Below are 12,863 nucleotides of genomic sequence, written 5' to 3' on the forward strand. Positions count from 1 at the left end.
TGGCTCGGCTCAGCCCGGCGCTGCCCGGCCTTCCCCTCGCTGTGCGAAATCGAAGCAGTTTATTTAGAATCACAGACTGGTTTGGGTTGGAAGGGACCTTAAAGACCATCCAGTCCCATCCCCCCGCCACGGGCAGGGACACCTTCCACCAGACCAGGTTGCTCCCAGCCCCATCCAACCTGGCCTTGAGCACTGCCAGGGAGGGGGCAGCCACAGCTGCTCTGGGCAACCTGGGCCAGGCTCTCACCACCCTCACAGCAAAGAATTTCTTCCCAATATCTCATCTCAATCTCCCCTCTTGCAGTTTAAAACCGTTCCCCCTCGTCCTGTCACTCCATGCCCTTGTCAAAAGCCCCTCTCCAGCTTTCCTGTAGCCCCTTCAGGCACTGGAAGGTGCTAGAAGGTCTCCCCGGAGCCTTCTCTTCTCCAGGCTGAACAGCCCCAGCTCTCTCAGCCTGTCTCCAGAGCAGAGGGGCTCCAGCCCTCTGAGCATCTCCGTGGCCTCCTCTGGACTCGCTCCAACAGCTCCGTGTCCTTCTGATGTTGGTGGCCCCAGAGCTGGACGCAGCACTGCAGGGGGGGTCTCCCAAGAGCGGAGCAGAGGGGCAGAATCCCCTCCCTCGCCCTGCTGGCCACGCTGCTGGGGATGCAGCCCAGGGTACAGTTGGCTCTGGGCTGCGAGCGTACGTTGCCGGCTCATGGTGAGCTTCTCGTCACCCATCACCCCCAAGCCCTTCTCCTCAGGGCTGCTCTCAATCCATTCTCTGCCCAGCCTGGATTTGTGCTTGGGATTGCTCTGACCCACGTGCAGAACATTGCACTTGGCCTTGTTGAATGTCATGCGGTTTGTGCGGGCTCATCTCTCAAGCCTGTCAAGGTTTTATTTCCCTTCCCTCCCCAAAGCACGACTGGATAATCTTTGCTGTTTTTAAAATTGAGGAGAAGGACAATATTGAGTTGGGAGACGTGGATGCCGTGCTCCGTTCCCTCACCCCCATTTTGCCCAGAGAAATGCCATCAGGTCGGGATGTCTCATGGGCAGCAAAAGCGTGAGGCAGGGAAGCGTTTGCAGCCCCCGGGACTTAATTTGCACCCCCTGGGACTTGTAGTTTAGGGTCTAAGTCGGGAGATGCACCTGCGTTTGAAACAAGCAGAGCTCCTCAAGTGGAGATGCCATTTAAGATGTGCTGCTTGTCAGGGGAAATGGGCGTTTAAGGGACTGAGTGGTTTGATGCACTGAAACCTTTCGGCTTCTGACCGTGCTCCTGGGGCCTCTGACATTGATCACGGTGAAGCTCAGCAGCTCGCACGCACTCCGGCAGTCCCAGGATCACCTTCGAGCTGGGAGCTCTGCACCGACACGCTTGTGTCCCTGTGCCCGTGGCTGTGCCCATCTATGTCGTTGAGAAGTTAACTGGGGACAATCACTTGGAGCTGCGCCAGAGCTTTCTGCTGAGGAATCGCGGTCCAGACCGCAGTAAGCTGGACCCAGCGAAGGTGATGAGGCTCCAAGAAGGTGCAGAACAGACACCTTGGTCTCTCTGCTCCGTGGTGCTGCCAGGAGGGATGGTGGCAGCATTGGAGCTTCCTCACGGACCTTCTCTGCACCGTTCATGCTAACCCACGAAGGAACACGACTGGCACCCGGGCAGCATTTGTTGGAAAAAAAAATATCCTTGAAAAGCGGAGGAGATCGTTAAGGTAATGGAGACAGGTTCCACTTAAACTTACCATGAACCCTGCTTGTTGCGCTGCACCTTACACGCCTACGTGGCTGTTAAAAGCTGATCCTCCTTGACTGAACACCGCAGGGCTGACCGCGGCCTGACTCGCTTCCCTCTCGCCTCTCCAGGTTCCTTTCGGCGATGCTGGCCGCGCAGCCAGGCCGCTGCTCCCATACATAATGCACGGCCCGGCCTGCACGAAACTTTCCACAAAGAGCAGTGGCTCCAGTTGCATGATTTTAAATTAACTATTAATATAGGTGATACCGTATCCCCTTGAAAACAATGGCACGCAACAGACAGCAGTGCAGGGTGTGTATCACGTTACTTACCGCGGCCTTTATCGGTCTCATGTAACTGGTCACAGCGTGGGGCACCTCCTGAAGGCCTCTGGGAGATGATCTGTATGGAGGAAAGGCGAGGCAGCCAAGCAGGGGGGTTGCGTTTAGCTCTTGGTTAAGCTGATATGCTTGTAGTGAGGCTGGTAATGGCATGGATGAAGCTCCTGCGTGTGCTGAGACTGGCCATGACAGGCTTGTTGGGGTGGAGTCATGGCTGAGGCAATGAAAGCTGCCGGTCCTTTCTTTAGAAAAAAACAACAAACTGAATCAACAAAAAACAAACCCAACACAAATCAACCCAACCCTACCCAAACCAATCCACCCAACCCAGCCCAACTGAACCCAACCCACCTCAGTGCAGCCCAGACCAGCCCAACCCAACCCAACCCAACCCAACCCACCCCACCCCACCCCACCCCACCCCACCCCAGTGCAGCCTAGACCAGCCAAACCCAACCCACCTCTACCCAACCCAACCCAACTCAGTGCACCCCAGACCAGCCCAACCCAATCCAACCCTACCCTACCCAACCCAACCCAACTGAACCCAGTCCAACAAAACCCAGCCCAACCAGAGCAGGGAGGGCCCGGCCCCACGCCAGGCCACCCGAGGAGGGCAGGCCAGGGGAGGCGGCGTGGTCCCCGGCCGGACAGCGCGACACGCGGCCCCGGGGGCGGGCGGGCAGCACCGGGGTGCCCGGGGGAAGGGAGCAGCCAAGTCCCCCCCGGGATCCTGCGCCGCCCGGAACGGCCGTGCGCTGCCGCCGGTTGCCGGGGGGACGCGGGACAGGGCGCGGCGCTTCCGGTTTTGCTTCCGGAGTGGGCGGCGGGGGCGGAGCGCGGCGGACGTGCGCGCCCGGCGGGGCCCTTCCGGCGACCCGTAGCGGTGCCCCGCGCGCGGCACCGGGCCCGGTCCGTGCGGTACCGTCCTCCGCGCCGCCCCCCCCCCCCCCGCAACCCCGCGTAGGGCGGGGCCGGCGGCCAGGCCGCGGGTTCGCGTCCCCGCTGCGGCGGCGCCGGGGATGGGCCGCGGGCCCGGGGCGGGCGGCGGGGGCTCCTGGGGCAGGTGAGGCGGCGGCGGCGGCGGCGGGCGCTGGGGCTGCCCCACCTCTCCGCCGGCCCGCAGGGGCTGGCCGGGCCGGGGGGGCCGCATGTGCCCCCCGCCGGGCACCGGGGCAGGACGGAGGAGGAGGCGGAGGGAGAGGCCGCCCCGGCGGCGGGGCAGGCCGGCAGGCCCGAGCGGGGCCGGCCCGGCCGTCGGGGCCGCAGCCGGGAGGAGGAGGAGGCGGCGATGGAGGGCCTGGCCGGGTACGTGTACAAGGCGGCGAGCGAGGGGCGAGTGCTGACCCTGGCCGCGCTGCTCCTCAACCGCTCCGAGAGCGACATCAAGTACCTGCTGGGCTACGTGAGCCAGCACGGCGGGCAGCGCTCCACCCCGCTCATCATCGCCGCCCGCAACGGCCACGCCAAGGTGGTCCGCCTGCTCCTCGAGCACTACCGCGTGCAGACCCAGCAGACCGGCACGGTCCGCTTCGACGGGTACGTAGAGCTGGTGCCTGCGCGGCGCAGGGGCTCAGCACCCCGCTGCTCCCCCGGCCGCCGTGGGGAAAGGTGCTTTATCGGCCATAAAAATGCCTTTGCCGCTTGAGATCGCCCGGCTGACGCTGTGTGAGGTGTAAATGCCTTTGCCGTTCCGAGATCCCCCACCTCAAACTGTAGACAGACTAATATTGGCCACAGCCTGGAGAACCCCTCATCAGGTTTCCTCTCAGCGAGCAGGTCAGCTCGTGGTTTCTCCTGCTGTGCCAAAATGGCCTTTTCTGTGACATTGGTCTCTGCAGCGGGTGACAGCAGGCGTAGGGTCAGGGTAGGGTGGTACCCACACATGGGGAGCCAGCCCAGACATCCCAAGGAACATCCCATCCTCGCCGCAGGGAGCCAATGTACTGGATGGCTGGGAGTGATGTGACATTTTAGGATGGGAAGGGAAGAAAGGGAGGGCAGGGGGTGCCTGGCCCTCAGCCAGGACCCGGCCGGGGCCACGGTGTTGGTGCTGCTGTTCTGGGAGGAGCCCAGCAGCAGTTCCAGGAGCGTGGTCCCGAGTGGTGTGCTGCCACGGCAGGAGGAGGGAGGAACATCTCTACAATCTCCTGGAGTGCTCGTGAAGTTCTTGCCCGTATGTCAGCCTTCGACCTCAGGCTGACTAATCGTGAAGGTAGATTGGTCTTTTGACCAGGTTCAGGTTTTGCAGGTGGCGTGCAGAGAGAGGAGAGCTCACATCAGATACTGAGGGAAGGTAATGGGTCCCTGCTGAGATCTTTCATCTGGCTCCTACGTGATGAGCTGGAGTTGTGCCTGTGCAGCTCCACCTGGCCCAGGGAAGGACTGGCTTGGTTCTGACATGCTGAGTGAAGGAGGAACCGGCTTCCCTGTGTGGTTTGGTGTTTTTTTTTTTTTCTTTTTTCCTTTTTTCTTCCAGCTCTTTTTTTTTCCATAAGCAAAAACTAGTTGAGAATACCTGGGGTGAGGATCTGCCCTGAGTTTAGCTAAAGGAAGGGCCTCTCTTGACAGAAAGTGATAGGAAGGGCTGCCAGCCCCCCTCCACGGCTGAGTTTTCTCATTCCTCAAGCTGTGCTTTGATGGGCTGGCGATCTGCTCGCCCGAGCCTCTGCCTGGAGCGGATTAAAGGAGGTGTTGTCTGAGACACAATGGGCGCCGTGGGAGTCATGGCTTGGTGGGAAGAGCGGAGGCATGTGATCCCGGCGTTATTTTTGTTCTTTTTGAGATAAGGTGGCACAGCAGCTCCCCTTGTTTGGGCTCCAGGCTCTTGACTTGTCAGAATGTACCAATAAATCACGTTGTGTTCATTAACAAATTCTAGCCCCTGACTCCTCCTGTTTTAATACAAAAGTATTTTAATGTGATTGTTTACAAAATAAGGAACTTCTTACTGTGAATAAAGGTGTAGACACCTCTGTGTGCCAGAGTTCTTAAGTGGCCTCTGAAGTGTTGTCTACAAGTGTTGGGTTTACAAACAGCCACACAACTATTCCCGTTGAGCTATGTGAGAGCTTCATAAAATGATAAAAATCACTGTTAAAATTAAGTCGGTGCCTTATGATATTTTAACCTTGGGAAACGTGGCTGTTTGGACATATGGAAGTAAGATATTTGTGCCTCCCCTGTGATTGGAGATGTGCCTTGAGCGTGTATTAACTGCGGGGTGAATGCTGCCTGTTTCTACATTTAAGTGCTGCTTCAAAAGCCAGGGGAATGGAAAGGACATCAGCCTTTTGTAGTTACACAACATGCTGGATTTGGGAAGAAAACAGCTTGAGAAACTGTGGTGCTTTGCTGAAGTTAACTGTCCCCTCATTTACGAGGGCCAGCGAGCTGTCTGCGAGGCCGTGACGTAAAGCAGATCTCTCAAACAGTCCAGCTCGGAACAACTTTTTTAAATTTAATTTTATTCCTGGAGTTCCATTTGTGTAACCAGACTGCTGGGCTGGTTTATGGTGCGGTCTCTTGAAGAAGAAGTGTTGGCGTGGTGGAAGCGGTGGCAATTTTGCAGCCCAGGGAGAGAGAACGAGTGAAGTGGTAGGAAATTCATCAGCCAGCTTTGCTGCCAGGGCTGGTGTGTTGTACAGCGACGCTGTTATTCATGTCTGAGTTTGATTTTTGGGTCAATCTGGCAATTTTAAGTTTTCTCTCTGTCTTTAAGGTGTCAGTTTCTGGCACAAAGGATCAAAGAAGCAATAATTCTTGTAACCATCCTTCCCGAGAGCTCCGTAGGCTGAGGGCTGGAGCTTGCAGGTAGGATCTTCAAAGCAGCCTGGGAAGTGCTGGTGCAAAATGTGGCTAAATCCCCCCTGGCTGCTCTGAAGTTTCAGCTTCCAACGCTTCTTTCTTCAGGAGGTCTGCGTGCTTGATAAGTCATTCTTTTCCCTTGGCTATCGCAGTAAGTTCCTTCAAGTACAAACCAAGGATGGCTATAAAATACCTTTCAATGGCTGGGTATGGAGGTGCCTGTTGCATTCTGCTCTTCTGTTAAAGCTGCTTTTGAAAGAGCGTCAGTTTAACCCCTCGTTTCTGTCCTGTTTTTAGGTTTGTCATTGATGGAGCCACAGCTCTGTGGTGCGCAGCAGGAGCCGGCCACTTCGAGGTCGTCAAACTGCTGGTGAGTCACGGCGCCAACGTGAACCACACGACAGTGACCAACTCGACTCCCCTGCGGGCCGCGTGTTTCGATGGCAGGCTGGACATCGTGAAATACCTGGTGGAAAACAACGCCAACATCAGCATTGCCAACAAGTACGACAACACTTGCCTTATGATTGCGGCTTACAAAGGCCACACGGACGTGGTGAGGTACCTCCTGGAGCAGCATGCCGACCCCAACGCCAAAGCCCACTGCGGGGCCACGGCGTTGCACTTCGCGGCCGAAGCCGGCCACTTGGAGATCGTGAGGGAGCTGGTCAAGTGGAAGGCGGCGATGATGGTGAACGGCCACGGGATGACTCCGCTGAAAGTCGCCGCTGAGAGCTGCAAGGCCGACGTTGTGGAGCTGCTGCTCGCTCATGCCGACTGCGATAGGAGAAGCCGGATTGAAGCTCTGGAGCTTCTGGGTGCCTCCTTTGCAAATGACAGAGAAAACTATGATATCATGAAGACTTACCACTATTTATATTTGGCGATGCTGGAGAGGTACCGGGACAGCGAGGATATAATTGAAAAAGAAGTTCTTCCACAAATTGAAGCTTATGGCAACAGGACTGAATGCAAGACTCCTCAGGAACTAGAGTCTATTAGGCAGGACAGGGATGCCCTTCACATGGAAGGCCTCATCGTGCGAGAAAGAATTCTGGGCTCGGACAATATCGATGTTTCTCACCCCATTATTTACCGGGGGGCTGTTTATGCAGATAACATGGAGTTTGAACAGTGTATCAAGCTGTGGCTCCATGCCTTGCATCTAAGGCAAAAAGGCAACAGGAACACTCATAAGGACCTGCTGAGGTTTGCTCAAGTCTTTTCGCAGATGATACACTTAAATGAGCCCGTTAAGGCCAAGGACATCGAGAGCGTTCTGAGGTGCAGCGTCTTGGAAATAGAACAAGGCATATCCCGGATCAAAAGCGCCCCGGACTCTGACATCCGCACAGCCATGGACAACTACGAATGCAACATTTTCACCTTCCTCTACTTAGTCTGCATCTCTACCAAGACCCAGTGCAGCGAAGAGGATCAGTCGCGAATCAACAAGCAGATTTATAACCTGATTAACCTCGATCCCAGAACTCTGGACGGCTCTAGCTTGCTGCATCACGCCGTCAACTCCAGTACCCCGGTTGACGACTTCCACACGAATGATGTCTGCAGCTTCCCTAATGCACTTGTCACAAAACTCCTGCTGGATTGCGGCGCTAACGTGAACGCCGTGGACCGTGATGGGAACAGTCCTCTCCACATCATCGTCCAATATCACAGGCCCATCAGTGACTTCTTGACGTTGCATTCCATCATCATTAGCCTGGTGGAGGCTGGTGCTCATACAGACATGACGAACAAGCAGAAGAAAACCCCTCTTGATAAAAGTACAACGGGGGTGTCTGAAATACTCCTTAAAACTCAAATGAAGCTGAGTCTCAAGTGCCTGGCTGCCCGAGCAGTACGGATCTATAACATCAGCTACCAAAACCAGATCCCCAGAACTCTGGAAGAATTTGTGAAGTTTCACTAGGCTACATAAAATCTTTCGTGGTGGTGCTATCCCGGGATGACATCAATTGCAGGCAGCAGAATACATGTGTATGCATGGAGTTGGTTTTCTCTATTCTGTTTTTTTTTGGGGGTTCCTCTGGATTCAGTCTGCAGCCTCAGTTCTCACGCAAATCTTGAGAGGGGAGGGGGGGGAAATAAAGCCACGTCGTTTTCCTGTAGTCAAATCTGATGTTTGAGATTTTGGTCATTTCTTTTGATTAAAAGAATTGCTTCGTCATCTCTTGTTTTTAAAAACAAAATGAAAAGAATCCCAATGTAACTTGTGCAGAATGTTTTGTTTCAAACACACATCTCCACGTAGGATTTGCAGCCGAATGCTTTAGGTAGATATTTACAAAGGCACCTTGGAAAGCCCGGGTCACCGTGCTATCGAGGCAGTAGCTTTGCAAATTTTAAAAATTCTTGGAGTGAGGTGGGAAAGAATTGGAAATCATGTGGTAGTTGGTTAAAAGTGAAGTCTCGACATACAGAGCAGGCCATTGCTCTCAGACCTCACCAGCTTTTTATGCCTTTCAGTTAATGCTGAAGACGTTGGTAACGTTTTAAAATTTTATTTTTTTTTAATAAAATTTTGAACAGTGGTTATCAACACCTATGGAGTGCTCTGTTAGGAAATACAGGCTTAAATTCAGCTACAGTCTGTTCATCTGTTCATCTGCTCTTCATTTACACCACTGCAGTAAGCACTGAGTAACTTTTGAAGAGGGAAACTTGCACATTGACCGAAATAAACTAGAGTCATGGTTTCTTTTTATGTAGCTGAGTTGCTCATATATAAAGATCATGCATGGATACCTAGAAAATTGGTAGGGTATTTGTGTTTGTGTGTGTCCCAACATTTCAAAATGCTTTTAACTTCTTTTTTTTCTTCTCGTTTCGATGATCAACACGCACCTTTTTGACTCAAAGTATGTCAAACTGCACTCTTGGATTCCAAATGCTGTATCTTCCTAATCGAGTAGTCTGTCGCCAAAGAGAGTCTTCCTTCGGAGTGGGATACTGCTTGAAACTGGCTTTCCCAACACGTGTGGAGTCTGTGCCTCCCTGAATTGGACTGGAGGATTTGTCATGATTTTTACTCCTTTCATTATGAAAATCTCTGTGAAAACTGATTTTTTAAAAAATTGTCCTATCATAAAATCTTTTATGATAAGCAACTGATTGTACAATAACGTCGTTGCTTCTTCTCCTGGGTAGAAGTTGCAGATACTCCGGCAGTAAAATGTCACTTGTTTTGACAGGCTACTGAAAACTCTGTTTATTTTAAATGCAGCTTTTTAACTGTCAGATGATGAAAGAATGTTCTGTAGGGTTTTTTTGTTTTTTTTTTAAACAATCTGGGTAGAACTTTAAGGCGAGATTTGGGCACACCTTTCTATTTGTATTACAAATAAATAAACATTGAATGTGGAATTAGCTTGGAACTCTTAATTTTTGGTCTAGGGACGAGCAGAACAGCGCTGCTGAGATTGTGTGGTACCATAAGTGCTGGCTGCTGTGTCTCCTCCAAGGGAAAAGCTTTAGAAATACCATGTCTTCTAAGCTGCAAACTTTACTCTGCTAAAAAATAGCTCCTAAAATGAAAAATTGTGCCTGGTATTTCTATCTCAGGTGGGTGGGACGACTGCACTTAAAAAAATGCACCTCTTCCAGTTGAACATCAGGCAAAATTCAGCCAAATTCAGGCACCTGGCACCTCAATGCAACGAGGGGATGTTGTCAGATGGTTGGGAAGGTGTTGGTGTCCCTGTAAACCGTTACCCTAAATGTCTTCCTCCTGCGTGCTGAGATGTGTCGGTGTGAAGTCAGCAGGAAAGCTGCAGGTCTGTGTTTTTGAGGAGAATTTACAGTGGCCCATTTTTAACCTGGCTGTTGGAAATGCAAAAAAATGCTCGTGTCGCCATGGCTCATCACGAGAACTGGGGTGTGCTCTCAGGCTCCCCTGTGGGGTTGTATCTGCTGCCACTAAAGCTTTGAACCTGAAACTCAAACAACTTGCGAACACGCAGCAAATGATGATTATTATTTAGCTCCTAAAGTTACTGGGAGCTGACTCAGTTAAAATTAACCAATATATGAAATAGTGTGTAGCTGTTACAGGAAAAAGTCTCCTGTTACGCTGTGCCACATGCTTCAGAGCCCCGATGCCTTGCTGGTCCTTTTTACATGTGCACATTTATTTACTGCTTGCTGTAAGTGGTCCTGGGGGCGTTTAGCCTGGAGAAGAGGAGGCTCAGAGGTGACCTTAGTGCAGTCTACAACTACCTGAAGGGAGGTTGTAGCGCAGTGGGAGTCGGCCTCTTCTCCCAGGCAACCAGCGCTAGGACAAGAGGACACAGCCTCAAGCTTCACCAGGGGAGGGTCAGGTTGGACATGAGGAAGCATTTCTTCTCAGCAAGGGTCATTAGCCATTGGAAGGGGCTGCCCAGGGAGGTGGTGGAGTCACCATCTCTGGAGGGGTTTAAGAAAATCCTGGACATGGCACTTAGTGCCCTGGTCTAGTTGCCAGGGTGGTGTCAGGGCAATGGTTGGACTCGATGATCCCTGAGGTCTCTTCCAACCTGGTTGATTCTGTGATTCTGTGTAACAGAATCTGGGTTGGAAATCATGACGAGGTGCTGTGTTGTTGATTAAGACAGTATTTCCTTGCGCTGTTTTTTTTCTCAGGACCGGTTTCTGACATGGGGTAATCCAAGCGTTGTGTCCTTGCAAAATACCTGTATAAAACCGGTCTTGGAATCACAGAATCACAGAATCAATCAGGTTGGAAGAGCCCTCTGGGCTCATCGAGTCCAACCATTGCCCTGACACCACCATGGCAACTAGACCATGGCACTAAGTGCCATGTCCAGGCTTTTCTTAAAGACTTCCAGAATTGGTCAGTAGATTGCAAAGCACTTTATAAAGAGGGGGAAGGTCTGTGCTGTGCAAGGAGCAGCTGATGATAAAGCTTCTGTCTCAGGAGCGCTCCCTGGGCTTTGTCCTGGTTCTTGATGAAGGTGGGTTCCTGCTTGGCTGCAGCCTGGGAAGCATCATGCACGTGCTGTTCTGCTGCCTTCGCTCTGGCAGCAAAAGCTCTTGGCCAAAAGATAGGGGGGAAAAAAAAAAAAAAAACACCACCTGGTGGGTGCCTGTTTCCAGCAAAGTCCATCACGGCTCTCGGCATCCCGGGGCCTTCCCTCTCCTTACTCTGGAAATCTCTTTTTCAAGCATTAAAAGCTGAATGAATGCGCTCGCTCTCTTTGTGGGAGTTATTTAAAGCTCTTGATGAAAATCTGTGCAAACCCCACCGGTGCTCCTTTCCCTGGGAAGAAGGAGCTGCAAGACGTCCCCTCTGCCAGGGACGAGGGCGCAGGTGACTGTAGGTGCTGGGCTGTTATTTTTTTATATATATATATATATATATATATATATATATATATATATGTATGGGTTTGCTGGATCAGACCCTCCCTGGGGCTGTGCCACCCTGTGTAGGGTACGTCAAGGTGCAGAATTAATTAATGAGTTTAGCTGAAGATGGGAAGAGCTGTTTCTTGTTGACAGGGGCAGACAGGGAGGGTTAGAAGAGCGCAAGTCTGAGTTTAGGAACTGAAGTAACCACGCGGAGCAGCTTGACTGCTTTGCCTGTGCTGTTTGGAGGGCAACCAAGCTGGTGAAGGGTCTGGAGGGTGTGACCTCCGAGGAACAGCTGAGGGAGCTGGGGGTGTTTAGCCTGGAGAAGAGGAGGCTCAGAGGTGACCTTAGTGCAGTCTACAACTACCTGAAGGGAGGGTGTAGTGAAGTGGGAGTCGGCCTCTTCTCCCGGGCAGCCAGCGCTAGGACAAGGGGACACAGCCTCAAGCTTGGCCAGGGGAGGGTCAGGTTGGACATTAGGAAGCATTTCTTCTCAGCAAGGGTCATTAGGCATTGGAAGGGGCTGCCCAGGGAGGTGGTGGAGTCACCATCTCTGGAAGTGTTTAAGAAAAGCCTGGACATGGCCCTTAGTGCCCTGGTCTAGTTGACAGGGTGGTGTCAGGGCAATGGTTGGACTCGATGATCCCAGAGGGCTCTTCCAGCCTCATTGATTCTGTGATTCTGTTTTGAATTAAACTAGTAAAAGCCATCGCTGTAAGTAGCTTTAACCAAGTTCTCAGCAGCTGCAAACCCTCCTTACCTGTAACCTGCAGCCAGCCAAGCACTGATGCTTTGATGCCCGGGTTCTGTATGGAGCAGCCTGCGGCAGGGCTCGTATCCCACGGGGTGGGCGTCCTCCCGGAGCCCCCCGTGCTGCGGGTGGGGAATGGGAACTTTGTTCCTGGTGTGTTTTAACTGAATGGGACTGGAAGCACAGCGTTCCTTCCCATGAGGGGCTGTCGCACACCAGCCAGCCGTCTGTGCCACACGCCTCGGCCAGACGGGTGCTGGGTACCAGTGGGCAGCAGCTGCTGCACTGGGGACGCTGCTGGGTGAGAGGTGTGTGTACAGGACCAGTAGAGAAATATATATATATATACACACACACACACAAGCACGTATGTGCAGATGCATCTCTCTCTCTCTCTCTCTCTCTCTCTCTGTGCCTACTCTGTGCCTATATGTATATACACACTTTTTTAATACACAAATATATAAGCATATACAGATGCACACATGTATATAGAGACACACACACACACACACACACACACACACACATTTTTTATATATATATATATATATATATATATATATATATAAAAAAATACACACACAGCAGACACACAGAGGTCCTAGCTGGTGCACAGTGTCCCGTGTGAGCACAGCTTCCCAAAGCTGGAGGGTGGAGATGCTCTCACTCTCAAACACAGACACAGTCTTATATACATATACCACACACACACATATATACACATACAGAGATATGTAGATACACATTGACACACAAACACATATATGTAAACACACGCACATATACACACCCTCAAGCTGGTGCAATATCTTTCTTGTAAGCACGGCTTCCTACAGCTGGAGGATACACACACACACACAGACACAT

General features: G+C 52.2%; 1 protein-coding gene and 1 long non-coding RNA gene across 2 annotated transcripts; one reads left to right on the top strand and one right to left on the bottom strand.

Annotated features, from left to right (window-relative positions):
• Positions 1–1,744: 1,744 nt before the first annotated feature.
• LOC137668723 (uncharacterized) lies at positions 1,745–2,804 on the bottom strand. The gene is made up of 3 exons (XR_011048981.1): positions 2,638–2,804; positions 2,057–2,307; positions 1,745–1,927 (listed from the first exon to the last, which is right to left on the bottom strand). It is a non-coding gene; the product is annotated as an uncharacterized lncRNA (long non-coding RNA).
• A 370-nt stretch (positions 2,805–3,174) lies between these two features.
• Positions 3,175–9,259, top strand: FEM1B (fem-1 homolog B). Its single transcript, XM_068410808.1, has 2 exons — positions 3,175–3,604; positions 6,170–9,259. The coding sequence occupies exons 1-2, from the start codon at positions 3,357–3,359 to the stop codon at positions 7,803–7,805; spliced, it is 1,884 nt and encodes a 627-aa protein (XP_068266909.1). The 5' UTR covers positions 3,175–3,356; the 3' UTR covers positions 7,806–9,259.
• Positions 9,260–12,863: the final 3,604 nt, after the last annotated feature.

The sequence above is a fragment of the Nyctibius grandis genome, chromosome 11 (genome assembly GCF_013368605.1).
Source record: "Nyctibius grandis isolate bNycGra1 chromosome 11, bNycGra1.pri, whole genome shotgun sequence".
Classification (NCBI taxonomy): Eukaryota; Metazoa; Chordata; class Aves; order Nyctibiiformes; family Nyctibiidae; genus Nyctibius; species Nyctibius grandis.

Bases quoted from the DNA above. Each gene is read 5' to 3' on its own strand.
- FEM1B (XM_068410808.1), top strand. From the start codon at position 3,357: ATGGAGGGCCTGGCCGGGTACGTGTACAAGGCGGCGAGCGAGGGGCGA. The intron at 3,605-6,169 runs GTACGTAGAGCT...TCCTGTTTTTAG, and splicing joins GGCACGGTCCGCTTCGACGG to GTTTGTCATTGATGGAGCCA.